At 49.8% G+C, this 23,342-nt stretch overlaps 1 protein-coding gene and 1 pseudogene across 1 annotated transcript; both read left to right on the top strand.

Annotated features, from left to right (window-relative positions):
* The first annotated feature begins 1,786 nt into the window (after nt 1-1,786).
* ITGAX (integrin subunit alpha X) lies at nt 1,787-21,336 on the top strand. Its single transcript, XM_024560430.4, has 30 exons — nt 1,787-2,226; nt 2,801-2,906; nt 3,218-3,321; nt 3,628-3,698; nt 3,853-3,967; nt 7,435-7,565; nt 7,682-7,827; nt 8,069-8,222; nt 8,516-8,666; nt 8,872-8,945; nt 9,112-9,241; nt 9,351-9,493; nt 9,653-9,793; nt 9,889-10,098; nt 11,777-11,907; nt 12,040-12,197; nt 12,336-12,490; nt 13,218-13,349; nt 13,437-13,510; nt 13,727-13,868; nt 16,059-16,175; nt 16,266-16,345; nt 16,433-16,516; nt 18,403-18,481; nt 18,611-18,718; nt 18,832-18,915; nt 19,118-19,231; nt 19,378-19,479; nt 19,746-19,856; nt 20,387-21,336. Exons 1-30 carry the CDS (start codon nt 2,172-2,174, stop codon nt 20,483-20,485), a joined length of 3,501 nt encoding a protein of 1,166 aa, XP_024416198.3. The 5' UTR covers nt 1,787-2,171; the 3' UTR covers nt 20,486-21,336.
* LOC112304918 (U4 spliceosomal RNA) lies at nt 4,878-4,955 on the top strand (annotated as a pseudogene).
* Nucleotides 21,337-23,342: the final 2,006 nt, after the last annotated feature.

The raw sequence follows: 23,342 nt of genomic DNA, 5'->3' as shown, positions 1-23,342 counted from the left end.
GGCAGAAATTCACCTTTATTCTGAATCTGTATAACCTGTAAATAAAAAACCCTTTCCTTTTTCACCAAACTCTTGCATTAGGAGTCATGTTTCTTGTTGGTGGGCAATCAAACCCCACAGCTGTTCCAAAGCAGCATAGGTGGGGTTCTGTAACAGCTTGAGTCATTTCTGGTTCGTTGTTTATCCTCTCCAGAATCTGAGCAACTTCTTCTTTCTCTTATTGGGTTTTTCTGTCGCCATTTCCTTCTTAGAATTTACCACAGCCCCACCTCACCTTTCTTTCTCTTTCAAAGTTTCTTTACCTCTAAGTATTTCAGGGACTTTCTCAGCCACATAGTGTCTGAGGTCTTCAGGGCTGCTTATCTCTAGGCGATAGTGCTGCCCACCTCCCCACGCCAGGACCTTAAGCCTCCAACTCCCACATGCTGGCACAGCCAGGGCCACCAACAGCCCCTGTTGCCAGATCTAGGGACTTTCTTATTTACGACTTCTCTTGATGTCTGGTGACCTGTGACACTGCTCCCACTTCTCTCTCTAGGCTGCTCTTCCAAGATGCCCTTCTTGCTCCTGGGCTTCTCTCTGTTCACAGACTCTTTCCTTCTTAATTCCATAGATGCCTACTTTGCTACCACCACTGGCATTTCCTTGGGACTCACCGAGGCACTTCTTTCTCCTCCCTCTTCACACTCCCACCAGGATCTCATCCAGCACTTTTGCTGATGGTTCCAAAACTCATCTCCAACCCAGACTTTTCTCCTAAGACCCAGCCCCACATACCCAATTGCCTCCCAGAGCCCTTCAGGCTCCTCTTACCTAATTCAAAACTCATCACAACATATCCATGATAACAGCCAGGAATTAAAGCTCTTATACACTCTTCTAAATATTTCACACTTACTGACTCAACCTTCCCAGCAACAATAGAAGGTGCATAGTTTTATTATCACCACAGTTTTGCAGATGACCAAAAACTGAGGCATAGAGAGGTTGAAAGAATCCAGGCTCTTAAACACTACATTTTAGTTTTCTCAAAACCAAAGTTGGTCTAACCCACCTCCCCTCCCCTTCTCTGGTGCTCTGTAGCTCAGGGACTGGCACTACTGTCCTCCCTTCAGTGACCAGTCATTTTCTGGTCCATCGCCATGGCCACTAGCTCACTCCACAGGTTCCCATCATCTCCTTCCTCATCAGCCCCTCTTTCTAGCTTCCTAAAATATAAATTTGAAGGACAATGCTTCCCTCTGTCCTCAGAATAAAACCGCATGCCTTAAAAAGGGTTTCCGGGCCTAGAGCCAGCTTCCCCTTCTTTTTTTCCCCCATGACACTGACCTCATTTCTTGCTACTTCCCACCTCCTACTCTCTGGTTTCCATCTCAGATTTCCCCAAAGCTCCTCCTGTCTCATGCCTCTTCCAAATTTGCCCATTCCTTCTGAAACATGATCCCCTGTAGTCAGGTGCCTACAAGATTTAGCTCAAGTGTGACTCCTCGGGGATGCCTTGCCTAAACCACCCCTCTCAACCTGGGTAATGTTCTCTGTGGCCAATGTGTTTCTCCTCATAGCAAAATCATGCTGTTTACACATTTGCCTTCTCCACTGACCCCACAGCTAGGTCTGTGGTTTGTGTTTCCTCTGCAGAGAGAGGGCGTGCAAAATTGGCCTGACATTAGGCTTGTTGAATAAATGATGAATAAATGAGTGAATACCCATCCTGTACTCCTCCAAGGGCCCAGATGCTTGAAGACTCCTTGGCCCAGAGGTTTCCAGGCCAGAAGTGGAGGGTTCCCATCAGAGCCTCCATTAGGGCCCTGAGCCCACCCTGACTTCTCCCCTTCCCTCTCTTGAGGTCAAGGGAACCTTCAGCCAGTACAACAAGGAAAATTGGGAGAGGTGGGGCAGGGCAAGGACTGGCATTCACACAAATCTAGATTGGTGAGGCAAAAGAGGCAAGTCAAGTCATCTCTGGTCAGAAAGACTCCTGGATGGGAGTGTGTGGCTGCCTCAGCCCCTTTCTCTGCTTATTTTAGTCATATTCTCCACCCTCCACTTCTGAGTCATTCTGACAACTTCCCTGTCTAACAACAGCCTCTTGACCACGTCTCTGCTCACTTGTTCTCTTGGCATCTTGGAACATCCAGCCTTCCCCCAAAGCTCAGGGGCTTTGGAAGCCCATGTCTGACCTTCCAGTCATGACCAGGACCAGGACGTCCCTTCTTCTGTCGATGGGTAAGCCGGGGGCCCTGATGAAAGGAGATGAAAGTATTGGGGTCCAGGCAGGTAGAGAGCTGAGAATGCACATGTTTTGGACTCAGACATTAGGAGGGGGATCTAGAGTTTGAGATCTGGAGTTTGTGGAGAGAGAGGAGGTTGAGGAATGAATTTGAGGAGAGTTTATGAGATTCTGGGAGAGAGGCCAGTTTCCTGGACAATCCAGAGATTTCTCAAGTAGGCAGAACAAGTTAACTTTGTTCTCTGTCCACAATGCCCTTTTGGCCCCAAGTTTTCCTGAATTCTCCCTCTTAGGAGCCCCAGGGTAAGGGTCGGGTAGGGGCTTTAGAGCTGGGGCATTGCTTGGCAGAAATGGAGAATTGAAACTTGCCAGTAGTCCATTGGGTGAAGAGCTGTCTCCGGACCATCTGAAAGAGAAAAATAAAGCTGAAGGAGGTCCAAGGCTGGGAGTCCAGAAGACCTGGAAACATTGTGACACTGGGCCTGCAAGGGAGACTGGGGGTTGAGCCCAGGGAGATGGAGCAGAAGGAAGACCCTTTTCCAAAGCTTCTCTCCTCACCCTCTTCTCCAGCACTGGCTTCCTCTCTCTGCTTCAACTTGGACACAGACAAGCCAACAACCTTCCTCATGGACAGTGCTGGGTTTGGACACAGTGTGGTCCAGTATGCCAACTCCTGGTGAGGACCAAGTGGTGACTGACCTTTGGCTCTCATCAACTCTCTCCCTGTGCAGGGTTCTGTTCCTCCCCCGTGTTATTCACAAACTTTTCTTTCTGTCTGATAGGGCAATTCCCCCAAGGTTATGAAGAGTTTCAGCCAGCTCTCTCAACCCCTTCTCATCTGGCAACCCTCTGTTCATTGTATCTGAGTCTGTTTCTGTTTTGTTTGTTTGTTTTGTTCATTCGATTCCAATATATAAGTGAAATCATATGGTATTTGTCTTTGTAGTATCTGCACTCTTAACTGCAGTGTTCTTTGTCTCTCCCCAGGGTGGTGGTTGGAGCCCCCCAGGAAATAAAGGCTGTCAACCAAACAGGAGGCCTCTACCAGTGTGCCTATAGCACAGCCACCTGTGGGCCCATCGACCTGCAGGGTGAGTCACTGCTCCTCCCTGAGACCAAGATCCAGACTCCCATGCTCTTCAGGGTCTGTGGGGGACACAAGGGACCCGTTTTCTAGCTTCAGCTCTGTCTGTAAATCCTTACCCTCAGATAGGCTTCCTGACCTCCTGCAGGCCTCCCCACCCATTGTACCCTTGCATCCCTGTAAATCCATCAAGACCTGGAAGCCCCCTTCATGTGCCAGACTTCCTTGTCTCCCAAGGATGAGCTGACCTCTGCCCAGATATACACAGTTTCCGCCATCCTGAGGATGACCATGCATATGTATGTCACTTTAGTCCCCCCAGAAGCTGTGAACATGTCCCTGGGCCTATCCCTGACTGCTGCCACTAACCCTTCTCAGCTGCTGGTGAGTTGCCCTGGTTCACAGGAGCATCCTGGGGGGAAAAGTGGGGACCTGGGGCTGCTGGAGCTGGGGCTTTTGTGGAAGGTGGAGGTGCTGGAATGGGGTGGGTGTGACAGAGGCAGGGGCATCCCCTCCCACTAACCTCTTCTGTCCCCAGGCCTGCGGCCCTACTGTGCACCATGCATGCAAGGAGAACATGTACTTGACCGGGTTCTGCTTTCTGTTGGCCTCCCCTTCCTGGAAGGCCCAGAGGCTCCCAGCTGGTCTGCAGGGTGAGTGTTTGGGCCACTGGGTCTTTAGAGGAACCCACACACATCTGACTGGGAATACAGTGGGGCCAGAGACACTCTTACCAGAGCAGATAAGAGGGATCTGAAAAAAAATTTTTTTTACTGGATTATGGAGTGGTTCAAACACGGGTTGAGGAGTCATGGCCTGCTTTCACATCCTGCCCTATGAGTGTCTCACTGCAGGACCTTTCCTCTGACCTTACCCTCCCTGAGCCTCAGTCCCTTCATCTCTCAGATGGGTATAACAACACATCCAACACTGAGGGTAACATTAGATGTTCCATGGCCAGGGTTTAGCACAATGCCTGGCATGTGGTGAGGGCTCAGTTAATGCCAACTGCTATTATTTTTAGAGGAAGGGAATTTATTTTCACCCAGTGTATGCTGGGTGAAAATTGGTTTGTGCAGCAGTCTGGGAAAGGGTGATGAGGGCAGGCAGTGTGAATGTGTATGTTTCACATGTACACACACTTGCAGGTTGAGTGACAGGGCCTGGCTTCCCCAGTGCTCATAGGAATGGGAAATGAGGTAGTGGAACAGTGAGTTCTTCAGACCCGGCCCATGGCAGACTGAGGCCCCTCCCTGGTTTCACATTCACACTCAGGCCCTTGGGGAAATTACATCTGGCCACTGAATGAAGTGCCCCTTTTAGCACCTTCCAGGTTGTAAACTTTACCCACATGCCCTTGGGCTTTCTTGAGAACATCAGGGTCACCACTCTCTCTGCTGGGAGGCCTCTGGGGCAGAAAGGGAGATGAGAACTGGGAGAGCTTCTCTTCTGAGGACAGATTCTATATTCACCTAGGAGGGGAGTGGGATCCTGTATTTAAGCTGAGAACAGAATGGGGCCAGTGTGGCTACTGTGAGGAGTAACATCAAAATTACTTAACAAAGCTTTGCACAGTGGCAGTATCACAGCCAATGAGGTTTATCCGAGGCTCTATTATTGCTAATTGAAAACTTTTTCCTGGGAGAACTAAGATGGCGGCGTAGGTAGACACACTGCGCCTCCTTGCACAACCAGAACTGACAGAAAATCGAACGGCAAGGAAGCCTGACACCAAGGAAATACAAAATAAACATTCATCCAGACCGGTAGGAGGGGTGGAGACGGGCGCCAGGGCAGAGAGGACTCGCGTGGCTGTGGCGGGACTGAGACTGGCGGAGTGTAGGACAAACGGCGCAGGCAGTCTGACCACTAGCAGACCCTGCGGCCCCACATTGGTGCACAGATAAACCCAGAGGGCCGGACTCAGAGTGGCGGAGAGTGAGGCAGGCTGAGCAATGGGTAGCACCCCACGGCCCCACATTCGTGCATAGATAAACCGGGAGAACGGCAGGGATCGAAGCAGACCGCACCACCCAGGGCTTCAGCTCGGGGAAATAAAGCCTCAAACCTCTGATTGAAAACGCCCGTGGGGGTTGGGGCGGCAGCAGGAGAGACTCCCAGCCTCACGGGAGAGGTAGTTGGAGAGACCCACCCACTCGGGAACCAGCACCAGAGGGGCCCAGTTTGATTGTGGGTATTGGAGTGAAAGATTGAGATCCGGTGGAGAGTGGAGCTGGTGCCATTGCTCCCTCTCAGCCCCTCCCCCACGCACAGTATCACAGCATAGCGACCAGCTTTACCCCGCCCTGGGAACACCTAAGGCTCCGCCCCTTAAAGTAACAGAAAAACCAAGACAAAAAAAAAAAAAATGGCCCAAATGACAGAACACTTCAAAGCTCCAGAAAAAATACAATTAAGCGAGAAAGAGATAGGCAACCTATCGGATGCACAGTTCAAAACACTGGTTATCAAGATGCTCACAGAATTGGTTGAATCTATTCGAAAACCAGATGAAAAAATGGAGCCTATGCTAAGAGAAACAAAGGAAAATGTACAGGGAACCAATAGTGATGTGAAGGAAACTGGGACTCAAATCAATGGTGTGGACCAGAAGGAAGAAAGAAACATCCAACCAGAAAAGAATGAAGAAACAAGGACTCGGAAAAATGAGGAGAGGCTTAGGAACCTCCAGGACATCTCGAAACGTTCCAACATCCGAATTATAGGGGTGCCAGAAGGAGAATAGGAAGAACAAAAAATTGAAAACTTATTTGAACAAATAATGAAGGAGAACTTCCCCAGTCTGGCAAAGGAAATAGACTTCCAGGAAGTCCAGGAAGCTCAGAGAGCCCCAAAGAAGCTGGACCTAAGGAGGAACACACCAAGGCACATCATCATTACATTACCCAAGATTAAACACAAGGACCTACATCCAAGATTACTGTATCCAGCAAACCTATCATTTAGAATGGAAGGGAAGATAAAGTGCTTCTCAGGTAAGGTCAAGTTAAAGAAGTTCATCATCACCAAGCCCTTATTATATGAAATGTTAAAGGGAGTTACCTAAGAAAAAGAAGATAAAAAATAGGAACAGTAAAAATGACAGCAAACTCACAGTTATTAACGACCACACCTAAAACAAAAACAAGAGCAAACTAGGCAAACAACTAGAACAGGAACAGAACCATAGAGATGGAGATCACATGGAGGGTTGTCAATAGGGGAGTGGGAGGGGGAGAGGGGGAGAAAGGTACAGAGAATAAGTAGCATAGATGATAGGTGGAAAATAGACAGGGGGAGGGTAAAAATGGTGTAGGAAATGTAGAAGCCAAAGAACTTATAAGTATGACCCATGGACATGAACTATAGGGGGGAATGTGGGAGGGAGGTGGTGGGCAGGATGGAGTGGAGTGGGGGGGGGGAATGGGACAACTGTAATAGCATAATCAATAAATATATTTAAAAAAATTAAAAAAAAGAAAACTTTTCCCAATACCTCGCCATGATAAGTTGAAATATAGTCGGCACAGACAAATAAAAATTTTTTAAAGGTTTTTTATATTTAACTTTAGAGACAGAGGAAGGAGAAAGAGAAGGAGAGAAATGTCAATTTAACACGCCCCCAACTGGGGACCTGGCCAGCGACCCAGGCATGAGACCTGACAGGAATTTGAACTGGTGACCTTTTGGTTTGTAAGCCAGCATTCAACCAGCTGGGGCAGCATTGGCAATTTTTTGACAGTTTCTATGGAGAGTGAATAAAAAGAAATTAACAAAAGTTCAATTTAGCACTAACCCATGAGGAGAGACCCCAGCCAGGGGTTGGAGCAGAGTGGAGATGTTGTGGAAAGAGGAGTGGGGGGCCCATGGGGAGAGGTACAGACCACTGAGGTAGAAGGGGGGAAGCAGCTTCCACTTTTTTTTTTTTTTTTTATCAACCAGGCTGGCTGTGCAGGTGTGAGCAGGTGAATCACAGATGTAGCCTCTTTAGAAACTTTAGGAAACTTAGGGGCCCTGTTTTGGGCAGGGGTTAGGAAGGGGTGAGTTCTTGTCACCAGGAGGCTGAGGTCCTGGGCTCTGGGACTGTCCCTCAGAGGACTGGTGCTACCTCCTTCCCCAGAGTGCCCAAGGCAGGAGCAGGACATCGTCTTTCTGATCGACGGCTCAGGCAGCATTTCTTCCAGAAATTTTGTGAAGATGCTGAGCTTCGTGAAGGCTGTGATGAGCCAGTTCCAGAGACCCAGCGCCCAGGTGTGCCCTCCAAGCAGGGAAGGGGAGTGTGCAGGACCCTCTGGGGAGGCTTCCAGGAGATGCACTGGGGGTTCCAGTGGAGTGGCCTTGGTGCCAGCCCCATCTGCTTCTCCTAGTTCTCCCTGGTACAGTTCTCCGACAAGTTCAAGGTTCACTTCACTTTCAAAGACTTCATATACATCTCAGACCCACTAAGCCTGCTGGATTCTGTGCGTCAGCTGGAGGGGTTCACACACACGGCCACAGCCATCAGGATCGTCATGTGAGTGCTGACTTCTTCCAGGTCCTTCCCTACAGTGTCTGGTTTTCCTCTGGGTCTCATCTGTCTCAATGAAAAAGGGACAGATGGGACTGATTTTCCACCTGTGGTCTCACCAAGCTGGGAGCCTCTTAGCAGGACCAGGGCCTTTCAGAAGAGGGGTCACCTCTTCATGATCACAAAGGCATCAGGGGCTGGCAGCACCTCTATTCAATGGCCTCTGAACTCTCTTCTTCCCTGACAGAGACCAACTATTCAGTGCCACAAGTGGGGCCCGAAAAGATGCCTCCAAAATCCTCATTGTCATCACTGATGGGCGGAAAGAAGGCGACCGCCTGAGTTATCAGGATGTCATCCCTATGGCTGAGGCAGCAGGCATCATTCGCTATGCAGTTGGGGTAGGATGTGGCGATGCCCTCCCACAGCTTCCTCTTAAGGAACTTCCCTTTCAAGGACAGAAACCCCCTGCTCTCTCAGCTTCTACTACATTCAAGATGAAAACGGTTTTAGCCTGGGGACCCTGATTCCTTTCCCTAAACTTCTTGCTGTTTTCTGAGCTCATTTTTCTCTTTGGTATACTGGGTCTAACAATATTGACCTTACAGTGTTATTGGAGGACATCAGTACCCACAAAGTGGTAGGCACATTAGATTTGTGATTGTTTTCATTGAATAGGTTTTGTTGCGGACAGGTGGGATCCGCGTTTCAAAACAAACATTCCTGGAAAGAATTAAACGACATTGCATCAAGGCCCTCCAATGAATATATATTTAAAGTGGAGAACTTTGATGCTTTGAGAGACATTCAAAACAAACTAAAAGAGAAGATCTTTGCCATTGAGGGTAAGTCAGAGATGGAACTACTCACTTCAGAAATCCTCTTTTGATAAGTGCCTTTTCTTCTTGAACCTGGACCTCCAGGTCACGGGCAATGAACCCTCCCTTTGCGTGTTAGTCTACAGTATTGGGTCCTCTTAAAGCTAAGGTGTCCTAAGACCTGGCAGACCCTCTCTTCCCCTCTGTAACCCAGTGTCATGGCTTCCCCTAGGTACACAGACAATAAGCAGTAGTACCTTCGAATTGGAGATGTCCCAGGAGGGCTTCAGTGCTGTGTTTACACCCGTGAGTATGGTCCTTTTAAGGCAACTTATGTCGGATAAGGAAAGCTGGGGGGAGGGAAGGTGAGGGTGGATGTCATATGAGTGAGTGGAGTCAGCATCAGAGATTGCTTTGGAATTGCTGTTTCTTCTCGCTTCCCCTGTTCAGCCCCAGAATCCTTTCTCCCCAGGATGGACCAGTTCTGGGGGCTGTGGGGAGCTTCAGCTGGTCTGGAGGTGCCTTTGTGTACTCCCCAAATGGGAGTCCCACGTTCATCAACATGTCTCAGGAGAATGTGGACATGAGGGACTCCTACCTGGGTGAGAAAAGGCTTTGGTTGTGAGGACAGGTGGGACATGAGCTGCCTGGGAGGGGAAGCCCAGGGGGCAGGAGGGTGCGAGCCTTTGTGCTGAGGCCTGGCCCCCTCAGGTTACTCCACCGAGCTGGTTCTTTGGAAGGGGGTGAAGAGCTTGGTCCTGGGAGCTCCCCGCCATCAGCACACCGGGAAGGTTGTCATCTTTACCCAGGTGTCCGGGAAATGGAGGCCGAAGGCTGAAGTCACAGGAACCCAGGTTGGGTGTGCAGGAACATGAGGGTGGCAAGGTCTCCAGGGGTGGAGAGGGAAGAGATGAAGGGGTTTTGGGGCTTGTGCCTGGGAGAGGCAGAGATTGGCCCAGAGGGCTGCCCCTCTGGTGGGGGCAGACAGGGTGACTTCAGTCTCTGCCCTCCAGATTGGCTCCTACTTTGGGGCCTCCCTCTGCTCTGTGGACGTGGACAGAGATGGCAGCTCCGACCTGGTCCTCATCGGGGCTCCCCATTACTTCGAGCCCACCCGGGGGGGCCAGGTGTCTGTGTGCCCCTTGCCCCAGGGGGTGAGTGACTGATGACCAGACCTGTGCTGGGTGGGGCTGGGTGTGAGGTGGAGGGGTTGCTCAGGTTGACGGGTTGCATTGGATTTGTTCTGCAGAGAGCTAGGTGGCAGTGTGAGGTCATTCTCCGTGGGGAGCAGGGCCACCCCTGGGGACGCTTCGGGACAGCCCTGACCATGCTGGGGGACGTGAATGGGGACAAGCTCACGGATGTGGCCATCGGGGCCCCAGGAGAACAGGAGAACCAGGGTGCTGTCTACCTGTTTCATGGGACCTCAGGACTGGGCATCAGCCTGTCCCACAGCCAGGTGAGGCCCTGTTGCAGATCCTGTCACTACCACCACCTTCTCCTTGCTTCCCCTGGTCTTCCACACTGCCACCTAGAAAATTCTCTGTTATCACATCTTACCTCCTTTGTCTACCACTGGGCATCTTACAGTCAGCAAACAAAATCTGTGGGATTCTAGAAATGGAAGTATTGACTGGTACATTGTCTGCTTTATCTAGAGACTTGATACTTGAGTAGGTTCTCCACCCAGGGCTTTTAATCCTCCAGCAGCTTTACAAGGTGCATAGGCCAGGCATTAGCAAACACATTTTGGAGATGAAATCTGGGGCCTAGAGAAGGTAAGCGCCTTGACTTGTCCAAGGTTTGTAGTGGATCAGGAATGGTGATGAGAGGCTCCAGTCTGACTTCTAACCCACTGGCCCAGACCCTTGGCGGCTCCCTGTTGCCTGTCAGTTTAGGTCTGGTTGCTCAGCCTGCCTGTCCACTCACCCCTGCATCTCCCTGGATGCTGCATGACTTCATTCCCCACTGCCATGAGTAACCCTGCCAAATGCCCATCTAGGCAGGAGCCTTCACCCAGTGGGGCAGGGTTCCCTGAGAAGAGAGGGCTGCTTCCCTCGGCAGCAGTCAAGGAAGCCCCAGTTCGGACACAGACAAAGGATCTGAGTAGACATTTCTCCAAAGATGATCTACAAAGGACCAATATGCACGTGAAAAGATGTGGAACATTGTTAGTCGTCAGTCACCAGCAAATTGAAACCACAGTGAGATGCTGCTTCACACCCACTGGGACGGCTGGAATGAAAAAGACAGATAATAACAAGGTGGGAATGTGGAGCATTTGGAGCCCTCATATACCACTAGTGGGAAGGTGAAATGGTGCAGCTGCTTTGGAAAACAGCCCTCAAAAGGTTAAACGTTGGAGTTACTGTATGACCCAGCAGTTCCACCCAAGGGGACTGAAAACATATGCTCACACAAAAAGTTACACACCAAATGTCCATAATAGCGCTATTCATAAACACCGAAAGGTGGAAACAACCCAAATGTCCACCTACCAATGAACAGATGGATAAAATGTGGTACAGTCACACAATGGAATATTCTCCAACGTAAAAAGAAATGAGGAACTGACACATGCTACAATACAGATAAAACTTGAAAACATGCTGAGTGAAAGAAGCCAGGCACGAAAGACCACTTATTGTGAGATCCCACTTATACTAGACCTGCAGGACAGGCCAATCCATAGAGACCACGTTGCAGTGCTGTTCTAAGAACTATAGGAATTCATTCATTTGCTACTTACAGCTGAACTCTGAGGTATTATTATCCTCATGTGAAAGGTAAGGAAAATGAGGCCCAGAAAGATTGAATCCAGGCCCAAGGCCTCATGGCTGGGAAGAAGAAGAGCCAGAATTGGAACCTGAGGCTAGATGAAAGAAAAAATGAAATTCAGGTCACCAGGCCAGTCTTTCCATCTCCACTGCTTCTATTATGTCTTAGGAATCTTTCTTTTTCTCTAGTCCTCATCACCCCACCCCACTTCCTCTTTTTCAGGCACTGTTCTTGGTGATCTCGTTTCACTACTCACCCCTTCAGTCTCCCACATTGCTACTTCCCCATTCCTCTTGTTGCTGACTTCCAACTTGTTCCTCTCGCCCCCCAAACTGCCTTGCCTTTCCCTCTCTGTGCAGAGGATCACAGGATCCCAGTTCTCCCCCAGACTCCAGCATTTTGGACAGTCGCTGAGTGGGGGTCAAGATCTCACCCTGGACGGACTTGTGGACCTGGCCGTGGGGGCCCAGGGGCACGCGCTGCTGCTCAGGTGAGAACCTCCTTGCCCAGACACTCCCCAGATGGTCTCGAGGTCTACCTAGGACACCACTCTCCACACTTCCATCCGAGTTTGCCCTCCTGAGACCAAGGGCTTGTCCTCAACTCTGCATTCTGCCCGCAGGACCAGACCTGTGCTGAGGGTGTGGGTGAACATCCATGTAACACCTGCAGAGATTGCTAGGTCTGTGTATGAGTGTAAGGAGCACACATCCTCTGGCCAGGAACTGGGTGATGCCAATGTCTGCCTTCGCATTTATGGAAGTCCCAAGAACCGGCTGGGTGAGTCCTCTCTGGCTCAGGACAACCTGATCCCTGGTGTCCTCCAGCTCAGGACTGCCGTCTCCTGCCGTGCCCTTCTGCCCACCTGGCGAATTCCTGGTTCTCTCAGCCCTCCCCATCCCCTGCTTTCCCCTATAGGTGACCTCCAAAGCTCTGTGACCTTTGATTTGACCCTGGACCCTGGCCGCCTGAACCCCCGTGCCATTTTCAAGGAGACAAGCAGTCGGAGTCTCACTCGTGTCAGAGTTCTTGGGCTGGGACGGCACTGTGAGGATGTGAAGTTGCTCCTTCCGGTGAGGGGGTCTGGGAGTCCTGGGGATGGAGGCGATTCTGAGGTTGGCAGTGGGCTGGGCTGGAAAAGGACAAGGTGTGCTCTGGTCCTCGTGCTGGCTCAGCACCAACAGGGCACCTTGTGTGCAGGAGGGGTTTAACTTTGTTAGCCAAATGAGTGAGTGGATTAGCAGGTGAGTGAATGAAGGGATGGATGTGTTGGCTGCAACTGCCAGATATCACACATCTAGATTTCAGGAGAGAGCGTGACTGCTTCAGAGAACTAGCGGGCAGTGGGCTGGGATTCTTGTATTGAGTTGTTCCTTTGAGGCAGACCCTGTCCTGGGTGCCAGGGACACAGCAGAGGACAAAACAGTGCATGCCCAGGGGGAGAGCTGGAGAAATGGCAGAAACAATCAAGTTTCTAGATAACAGGCATCAGGTAGCAATGAATGCTGGGAAGAAAGACAAAGCCAAGGAGAGAAGCGAGGGGTGTCCAGAGGCCTCTGGGAGCAGGTGAAGTTTGAGAAGAGCCTGAATAGAGTGAGCCTGTGGGAGGCTGGGGGAAGGGGAGCCGAGGCAGAGGACAACCACAGCAGAGGTTCTCATGGCAGGATCAGCGATGAGTGTTTAATGAATGCAGGTAGGTGTCATTGTGGCCCCATTTTACAGGTGAGAAGACAGGACACAGCTAGTGATTGTGAGGCTGCCTTCCTTAGCCACCTGCTCTCTCCCATGTCTGTCTTCTAGACTTGTGTGGAAGACTCGGTGACCCCCCTCACCTTGCGTCTCAATTTCTCCCTGGTGGGCAACCCCATCTCTGCCTTTGGAAACCTCCAGCCTATGCTGGCTATGGATGCTCCCAGATACTACACAGCCTCTGTGAGTCCTGGGGTCGGGCTCTGCAGGAGGGAGTGCAGGTGTGTACTCCAGACCTTGAAGAAAACCCCGCTTTGCCTTCCCTCTCAGCTCCCCTTTGAGAAGAACTGTGGAGTTGACCACGTCTGCCAGGATGACCTGGGCATCTCCTTTGGTTTCTCAGGGTGAGCTTCCGCCTCCTGAGACTTGCCCTGGTCTCCCAGCCCCACCTCCTGGAATCTAAAGCTCCTGCTTGGCTATCTCTAACACTTCTATCCTGTGCTCAGAAACCAGACACCCTACTCCCCATGTCTCCCCACCTCCCCATTCTGTGTTTTATCCCCAGACCATTTCTAGCCCCCGTCACAGAATCATCTCCTGCTCTCTACCCCAACACCTAGCATGAAGACCCTGGTGGTGGGAAGTAACCTAGAGCTGAACATGGAAGTGAAAGTATGGAATGATGGGGAGGACTCCTATGGAACCACAGTCACCTTCTCCTACCCAACGGGGCTGTCTTATCGACGTGTGGCAGGCAGCCAGGTATTATTCCCTCTGGGGAAGGAAGTAGCTTATGGCTGGCGATCAGCAGAGACTCCTGTGCTGGGTTAAAGCTCGGGCTGGGGCTGCCATTGCTCAGGAGCCTCTCGTGAACCAAGAGGTCTGGGCTGATCATGGTTGGACAGACAGGGTTGTGCTCCCTGGGGCTTGCTTCAGCTCACGTTGTGTTCAATCCTGGGCATCACATGTTTAAGGACGCTGACCATCAGGAATGAGTTCCCAGGAAGAGGCTGATGTGGAGAGAGAGGAGACCCTGCCTTAAATTTCTTTGTATTCCACATCATATCAATATTCTTCTTTTAAAGGAAAACCTATCTTGGCCTTCAATTATTTTAAAACACTGTCCCGTTAAATGTATCAGTGACTCTAGCAGGGGTGTTCAACATTTTGGCGTCTCTGCGCCACACTGGAAGAAGAGTTGTCTTGGGCCGCACATTAAATACATTGAGACACTTAACACAAAAAATCTCATGATGTTTTAAGTAAATTTATGATTTTGTGTTGGGCCCCATTCACCTCCATCCTGGCCTGAGTGCAGCCTGCGGGCCACCGGTTGGACACCCCTGTGAGTCTAGATCATGTCTTGGCATACCTTTTCGATTACAGGCTAGAAAATACACATTTCAGCTTTGTGGGCCACACAGTGTCGTTCACATCTACTCAGCTCTGCTGCTGCAGAGGAAAGCCGCCACTGACAATTTGTAAATGAATGAGCATGTGCATTGCAATGAAACTGAACCTGTAAAAATTGGTGGTGGGCTATCGTTTAGCGATCCCTGCTCTGGCAGACAGGACTAGGACCGTGGCCGTCAAAGTGAACCAGAATTTGAAGAAGAATTATGAAAAATGTTAAACATTTATGAGAGTATAGAGTAGATCAACACACCTCTCAAAAACTTGTCTTCCAGATCCATCAGTTATCAAGTTTTGCTACATATATTTCATCTGGCTTTTCCCCTCTTTGCTGAAGTATTTTAACACAAACCCCAGACTTCACGTCAGTCCTCCCTATTTCACCCCATGGTCTGGACAGTCCCCACATCCTACATGGCCCAGTGCCAATATCACACCCAGTGAAATGAATGAGTCCTGGTATTTAGACCATTATCAAGTGTTTCTAATTGACTCAGAAGTATCTTTTACACCTGATTTATTTGAACCAGCATATTTACTAGGTCTACACATTACATTTGGTTGAGTGGCCTCTTACGTCTCTCTTTGGCTAGTACTACCAAAGGGATCATATTTTGATTAACCTTTGAAGGGATGCACTAGAAGTGGCAAGGCCTAGCTGCGTGAGGGGTGAGTGCCCTATCACTGAAAGTACTTCTAGACATATCAACCAAGTGCAATATGTGCAGCTTCCTTGGATATTTACTTCACAGATGAGCTGTAAGATTACAGTTTTGGAGACAAAGTACGGAAGACTGAACATGACCTGGATATTAGCTGATGTTAAGGAGTTATTGCTAATTTTGCTGGGTGTGATCTGTTGAGTCTTGTGGTTATGTCAAAAATGCCCTTATCTGTTGGTAGTATACATGGAAGTATTTCTGAATGAAACTGTGCGATATTCGAAATGTGCTTTCAATTGTCCAGAAAAAAACGTGGAGAGCAGCTGAATAAAACAAAAGTAGAGCCCTGAGCAGTGTGGTTCAGTTGGTTGGGTGTCATCGTGCAAAGCAAAAGGTCCATCGGTTTGATTCCCTCCCGGGCAGGGCACACGCCTGGGTTGCGGGATCAGTCCCCAGTCAGGGTGCATATGAGAGGCATCCCACTGATGATTCTGTCTCATGTTGATGTTTCTCTCCCTCTCTTTCTCCTTTTTCTCCCCTCTTCCTAAAAGATTAATTAAAACAAAAGTAGAAAACTGTTTTAAGCTGAGTGATAGGTACATGGGGGTTGATTTATCTAGCCTCTCTACTTCTTAGTATGTTTGAACATTTCCATAATAGAAAGCCTTCTAACATAACAATAAATAAAAAGGGAGAAACTGTAATAAATCTGAGATTTCTACATTAGGAAGAAGTTTGACCAGATAGTGTCTAAGTTCTAAGGATTTTTTGAAAACATGACCTCAGGGTAGATTCCAGGAAACTGTCACTACTTTATGGAGTCTCTTTGGACCACTGACAAACGCTCACCTGCCTATTTTCACCTGCCTTTGCTTAGAGCCAGCTGCAGTCACGCTCCCTGCACCTGACCTGTGACAGCGCCCCAGCCAGAGGCCAGGACAGCTGGAGCACCCGCTGCAGCATCAAACACCTTATCTTCCGTGAGGGTGCTCAGGTCAGCCTTCTATCCCACTTCCCTGTTCCCACCCAGTCTCACTACTCGGTGTCCTCTGTGCCTCCAACCCCCTGCCTGCCCCTTCCTCAGATCACCTTCGTGGCCACCTTTGATGTCTCCCCCAAGGCCATGCTGGGAGACCGGCTGCTTCTAATGGCCAATGTGAGCAGGTGAGCAGGCCCAGGCTTGGGCAACAGCCCCTGGAGCCCCGCCTCCTCTTCAGGAGCACTTGGCAATGGCTCCTCCTCTTTCTCCAGTGAGAATAACACCCCCAGGACCAGCAAGACCACCTTCCAGCTGGAGCTCCCAGTGAAGTATGCTGTCTACGCTGTGATCAGCAGGTGCCACACCAAGACCTGAAAAGGGTCTTCTCCATCATTCTGATGGGGCTCAGGGAGATTCTCCGTCCCTGCAGCCCCTGAACGTCTGGGACATTTAGGTTTTATCACTACCCTTTCAATTGTTAGGTGACAACTCTAGTAGCACTTACTAATCAATCATCGAGTGTTACTGTGGGCTGGCTGTGACAATAATAAGATTGATACTATCATTGCGCTCTACATTTAACAGAGGTTGCAGTTCTCAGAATCCTTTCTCCAAAGCCCCAAGATTGTCCTGGATTCCATCAGAGATATGAGAGGTGTCTCTGTCTTCAAGGTTTTTACAGCCTTATTGGGGAGCAAGGTTATTCTGCAGCCTGAGGTGGTTAAGGCCTCCTGTCAGGGGAGGCCCCAGCTAAACATTGAAGGGTTCTGTGGCTTTGCACTTGGCCCTTGGCATTATTGGGGCGGGACAGTTCTTCATCGCAAAGAACAGATTTACAACTTGCAGGGCTTTTAAAGCCACTCCTCCTGCCTTTCCCTGTCCCCTTTGGGAAGGATGGGGAGAAATAACCTGCCTGCTTCAGAGGCAGGGTATCAAGGAAGAGCCTTCAATGCTGCCAGGAGAGGTGGATGAGAGGGAGCTGAGGTGTTTGAAACTGGGAGTCAAGTGTGAGCGCGACGCCTTCCTAGTATTTGCTGTGTTTCAGGCGCAGTGCTGTGGTTGCTTTCCACGAATGTGTTTGATGTCAACAAAGCCTTATTGAGCCTCTATCTACTATGTGTAATCTCAACCAGACATAAACCCCTGCCCTTGTGGGATGTATGCACTCACGATATGTAATAGGCCCACGTGACTTAGCATGGGGATATTCCCCCGCTACTTGCACACCTGTGCCTCTTTAGATAGCCTCCTCCTGCCCAGAGCTTCACACTGTCATCCACACCTACACATTGGTGTCTCTTGGCAGCCCAGCCAGTTGCATGCTCTGAGCTTTTTGCTGGAGCTTGCACTGGGGTCAGCACACCTTGCAGGGCACTCACAGGGAGAGCACACCATGTCTAGGCACGTGTGGCCCTACAGCTCAGCTGTCCCCTGCAGGCATGACTCTATGGGAAGGCGCATTCAGAGGGGCGCCCAGGACGAGACTGGGCATCTTGGGGGAGCCCTTTGGCAGAGCTGGATGTGACTTCAGAGTAGGAGTGGTAGTCTAGACATTGGACTGCCAGGCAGAGGACAAGGGCCCAGGGAACAAGGAGGGGCAGAGGTGGAATCAGCCACCCACATGAGGGGCCATGGTGGCCACTGGGTCTCCAGGCATGGGTTTCTGCTGGCCTGAGGAGGCGTTGTTACACTGAGACACAGTAAAGAGCCTACTGTGGGCTCTCCCTCCTTCCCCTCTAAGCCCCAGGTACAGAAAAGCCAAGGAAACAGCTGAGAAGAGTCTCAAGGCAGGCCCGTGGGACACCTGACAGGTGCAGTGACCAGCAGACATTTGTCAACAGTGTCAGCCTGAGTCTCCCCAAACCTGTGCTGTGTCACACGCCCAGCCACACCCTCTGTGCCCATGAAGGCCTGGAAGGAAAGCAGGCACAGAGAGGGAGGGCAGGCCCTGGCTGCCACTCCCCCAGTGAATCAGTGGCATAAGTCTCAGTCCCTTTCACTGGACCTCCTGCCCACCCCCACCTGGCAGTTTCCTCTGGGGACAGCTTCTGCAAGTGCCTTGCACCCAGCTTGAAGCTCAGCCCTGCTCCCTAAGTCTTCCCAGTACCCCAAGTCAGACACAGACCTCATTCCAGGGTACCCCAAGGCCCCAGTGACCACCTGTCCTGTCATGCTCTCAGCCAGAGCCTCCTCAGGAGGCCCCTATAGGCTTCAAATCCACCCATTTGTCTCCTCTCCCCAGCCATGAACAATCCACCAAGTACCTCAACTTCTCTGCCTCTGAGAAGAAGGGAAGCAGCCTGGCCCAGCACAGATACCAGGCGAGTAAGAGCATGGTGTCTCCAGAGAGATGGCGACTAGAGCACGGGCTGGGGCCGAGCCCAGGAGCCCAAGACGGGGGAGGGATGTGGGATTTGGCCTGGCCTTCACCCTCACTGTCCTCTGTGCAGGTGAACAACCTGGGACAGAGGGACCTGCCTGTCAGCATCAGCTTCTTGGTGCCTGTGGAGCTGAACCAGGTGACTGTGTGGACAGGGTTGAAGATCCTCCACCCCCAGGTACTCAAGGACTGTTCATGGCTCCTTCCCTAAAGCCTTTTACCTGGATTTCCTGTGACCCTCATGAATCTCTGATGTCCCCACTGAGATGCTTGCTCTCTGTGTCTTCCTAGAACCCATCTATTCAGTGCTCTGCAGAGAGAATGGTGCCCACAGAGTCCAACTTCCTGACCCACATTCAGAAGAATCGTGTGCTGGTGAGGAGGGCTCTGGCTGTCCCCACTTTAAGCCACACATCCGAGGAATCTAACTCAGGAGTCTGTGTGACATTCAGATGGATGTCTGCTGAACAGCTCTCCTGCATTCAGATGTGGCTTCTCCCCTGAAATCAGACAGTTTAATGCTACCCTCTGCCTTCAAACCCATCTCTCTGGCCTGATGCTACTTTTTGGTCCCTAGGACTGTTCCATTGCTGACTGCCTGAGGTTCCGCTGTGACATCCCCTCCTTTGGCGTCCAGGAGGAGCTTGACTTCATCTTGAAGGGCAACCTCAGCTTCAGCTGGGTCAGCCAGGTGTGTAGGTCCAACAGTACAGTCCCTCCCCCAGACTCAGGTGGCACCTGTTAGGTCCGTGCCCATCCCCCATCAAGCTAGGACATTTCTCTGACTCTGAGCTTCCCCCAGAGCTAGTTCCCCAGCTCTCCTGTTCTCTTTTGCAGACATTGCAGAAGAAGGTATCGGTCGTGAGTGTGGCTGAAATCACGTTCGACAGATCTGTGTATTCCCAGCTTCCGGGACAGGAGGCGTTTTTGAGAGCTCAGGTAGTGACTGTGGTAGACAGTAGCCTGGTTGATGAGAGGGCTTCTGATGTTAAATCTGTGTTGCTGGTTTGGGGGCTTTGAAGCTCAGAGGAAGGGTGAAGGTCCCTAGGTGATACAGTTGTCCCTATACCTAGGAGTGCTTCTGTGTTTCATCCCTTGGAGTTTGGCCTAGGGACTCAGGGGAGAAATTAAATGTTAGAGAACTTAGGTAGAGTCTGAGGCTGCCAAAGTCCTGATATTTTCTGATGGGGTCACCTCCACTCCAGATGAAGATGGTGCTGGAGAAGCATGAGGTCCACAACCCCATACTCCTCATTGTGGGCAGCTCTGTGGGAGGGCTGCTGCTGTTGGCTCTTCTCACGGCCCTACTGTACAAGGTGAGTATTCATCCTACACTTGATACCACCAGTATTTGACTTCACTCTTTACGGTATAAGAAAGTGCTTGCCTTGGAATTGGGCACACATTCTTGCTACGTTACTGCATGTGAGAGATCGGTTATGACATCAGCTGTCCCCCATGTTTGTGCTTTCCTGGTTCTCAGGCCTCCTCTAGTCTCTCTCCCTTTCTTTTCTACTATTCTCTGATTTTCTACATATTTCCCTTGACAGAAAATTAAAACATAAAATAGCACCGCCCTGGGTTTGGTTTTGACATGACCACAGATTCAATCTGTGACTGTAGGCAAGTGCCTGGTCTACACTGGGTCTTGGTTTCCCATTCTTAAGGTAATTCTACCCAGCTCACAGACTGTTTAAAGTCTAAATGTCACAATGTGTATGAAGTTATTACTGTACCTCTTGAACATAGTAGGGGTTCCAGAAATGGTGAATCCCTCCCCTTCCCCATAATCTCTTTTCCATCTTCCACTTGACTTCCTGGTTTTTCTCTCCTTCCTTCCCTGTAGGTTGGCTTCTTTAGACGTCAGTACAAAGAGATGATGGACGAAGCAAGTGGACAAGCTGCCCCAGAAAATGGGACATCAGACACCCAAGGTGGTCAATAAAAAACTACCTCTTAATCTCTTTCGGACCTGCTCTGCCCTGAGAGGTTTCCTAGCCTTTTACGCTCACCCATGTAAGGCTTGAGAGGAGAAAAAATGTCCCACATGAGGAAGGCTGGGATCAGGCTGCTTTTCTCTCTTTGGGAGGATGCGGTTTATTTGCACAAAGTGTCTTGCCTGGGAAGGGCCATTTGTCTTGTCAAGGTTCCAGCTGGAAACTCTAGGACAGAATCCTTGCCATGCCCTTCCACCCCCCGCACCTAGAGCACTTGACTTGAAATTTCTACCTGGATATACATGGACAGTAGTCTCAGGCTCTATTCTCTTTCCTCCACTAGCCACCAATGATCTTTCTAAAATACAGTATTGAACAAGCCATTCATCCTCAACCATCTGCAGTGGCTCCCCATTAATCACAGGATAACATTTGAACTATTCAGTCCAGTTCCATTTCCAGAAGGTGGACTTTGAAGCACTCAGCATGAGATGTTCTGTGCCTTTCTGTCATCCTCATTTCTAGTCAAATACTGTCAGTATCAGCTCTTAGCCTTGTCTTGGGAATCTCAGTCCAAATTTCCCAAATGGAGTTGGGAATAAAATGCCTTCACATTAGAATTTGTAAACTTGGCTTTCAGCATTGGTTGGCATTGCTGGTCATGAGGGAAGAGTGGCCCTCTCCCCTGGGAAGGGCATTGCCCCAATGCTACTTTGGTTCACCCAGCTTCGGGATCTCTCAGAAATTAAAAGAGGCTAAGGCCACTTCCACTTTTTGAGTCTCTAAAGCAAGTTTATCCATTTTCTCTAAAAGATAGCAAATGAATACATGCCAGAACATGATTGTGCATTTTTAATATTTGCATTAACAAATTAACACATTGCACAAAAAGATGTATGTGCCTTTATTGGGAAACAAGTCAAAGGTCTAAAATTAATGCATAGTGTGGACGTGAGTCCTGGAAATGACACCCATGGTGTTCCCTAATCATGGTAAACCCTGGTCAGCCCTGAAGCCTGGGGCCAGGACAAGACAGTTAAACGGATTAAGGGTGATAAACATCCCTTATTGGTGGTAACCTGTGTTGTGACCCTCGAAGGCCGGGCAGGTCCATGGTATTCGTACAGACGGAATAATATTCACGGATGTCTGACATGCCTTTATTCATGGATGGGCTGCATGTCTATCTGCATGTCTCATGTCATGGCCCTTGCTCCCCAGCATGGCACCCATCCTGGCACCTGTCCCCTTGCGTGTCTCTCATCATCATCACTGCCCCCAGCAGGGAGTCCCTACCTGTTTAAGTACTAGAGGGGAACAAAGCCAGAAAACTGCCAGAACATTACAGAACATGATATAATTCTGCTCATGTGAGCCCACTTTATGTTATGGGAAGTTTATTGGACCCAGTCTCAAGGCTATGAGGACACTGGTTATCAGTCCCCTCCAAGGCTATGGGAACACTGCTTCCCTTGGTTACCCAGACACCTGAGTGAGGAAGCCAGACTGCCTCCACTTACCCTACATAACCTGACGTCTTAATCTACTCTCTTCATTCTCAGGGGTGTCACTGATGGGAAATGATAGGGCTGTTGGGGAGGGGATGGCAAGGAGAAGGGACAGCCCTCAGTGGCTACTCTTCCAGCTGGAAAGGTCATTGGAGTAAACCAATACACAGATGTTTCTTACAGATCCTGAGATGTGTTGACATTGTTTGCATACAATTAGTGATTGGAGAGCACTTTGAAGTTTTATATCATGGACCTGAGGCCTCCAATAAGGCCATTCTTACTATTGGGCCAACCATCTTGGCATAAAGCTCAAAGTAGTGCCTGGCACTGAGCTGAAAGTCAACACATCCCTGCCCTGGAGAGATCCCTCTATTGCTACCACCACAGAGGTGTTCAAGCCATGTGGATATTTTAATTAGAAAAAAAGAAGGGGAAGTAGTTGATCGCATGAATTGAGGAAATGCTAGAAAGTGGTGCTTTACCTCCACCCAACAATATCTCCCCATCCACCATCTTAGGGTCCAAACTCCTTTTGTACTTTGAAGCTCTGGAGTCTCTGGAAGGGCCGGTTATCATAAAATAGCCTCAAGCAGGGCTCCAGGCTAGATATTATGAGATTGTGGCTTTAGAGTATTATTTCTCAAAATGTATTCCTCAAACCACTGGTAGTCTCCTAGCTTCTCCTAAGGGCTAAGTTTTAGAAAGGAAAAAAAAAGGAACAAGAGCCCTGGCTGGGTGGCTCACTTGGTTGGAGCGTCGTCCTATACACCAAAAGGTGGCAGGTTTGACCCCAGGTTGGAGCACGTACAGGAGGCAACCGATTGATGTTTCTCTCTCTTTCTGTCTGTCTTCCTCTCACTGTAAAAAATCAATAAACTTATCCTCAGGTAAGGATTAAAAAAAAACCCAGCAAGAAACAGAGGGGTCCATGATGCTGAACTCATCTCCTCTCCTCCCAAGGACACACCAAACCTACAGCTATCTGTGGATCATTTCCCTCTGAAAAAGACCTGAAAAGTAGATGAACTGCTCCTCCATGATGAAAGATAAAAGGGCCACACCAAGATGGGTAGAAGAGGCAGAGACATGCTGTTGTCCCAAAACCCCCACCAGTGTGGTGCCTCCATTAGAGGAGCAATGGGTTTGTGTCCTACATCAGGCCCCCACCCTTGGGATCTGTGCTGAAGAGATGAGCCCCAAAATATCTGCCTTAGAAAACCAATGGGACGGGTGTCCAAGAGGCCCAAAGACTTATAGGGAACTGAGATTCTCCTTTCAAGGGACTTACCTGTGGTCTTACTCTCCCCAGGACCCAGTGCAAAAGTAGAAGTTTGAAAAACACTTAGGCTATAAG

This window comes from Desmodus rotundus, chromosome 1 (genome assembly GCF_022682495.2).
Source record: "Desmodus rotundus isolate HL8 chromosome 1, HLdesRot8A.1, whole genome shotgun sequence".
Lineage (NCBI taxonomy): Eukaryota > Metazoa > Chordata > Mammalia > Chiroptera > Phyllostomidae > Desmodus > Desmodus rotundus.
Note: the sequence above shows the minus strand (reverse complement) of the source record. Positions and strands in the feature narration are given on the sequence as shown.

Bases quoted from the DNA above. Each gene is read 5' to 3' on its own strand.
- ITGAX (XM_024560430.4), top strand. From the start codon at position 2,172: ATGTCTGACCTTCCAGTCATGACCAGGACCAGGACGTCCCTTCTTCTG. The intron at 7,828-8,068 runs GTGAGTGCTGAC...CTTCCCTGACAG, and splicing joins ACAGCCATCAGGATCGTCAT to AGACCAACTATTCAGTGCCA. The intron at 19,857-20,386 runs GTGAGTATTCAT...CCTTCCCTGTAG, and splicing joins TCACGGCCCTACTGTACAAG to GTTGGCTTCTTTAGACGTCA.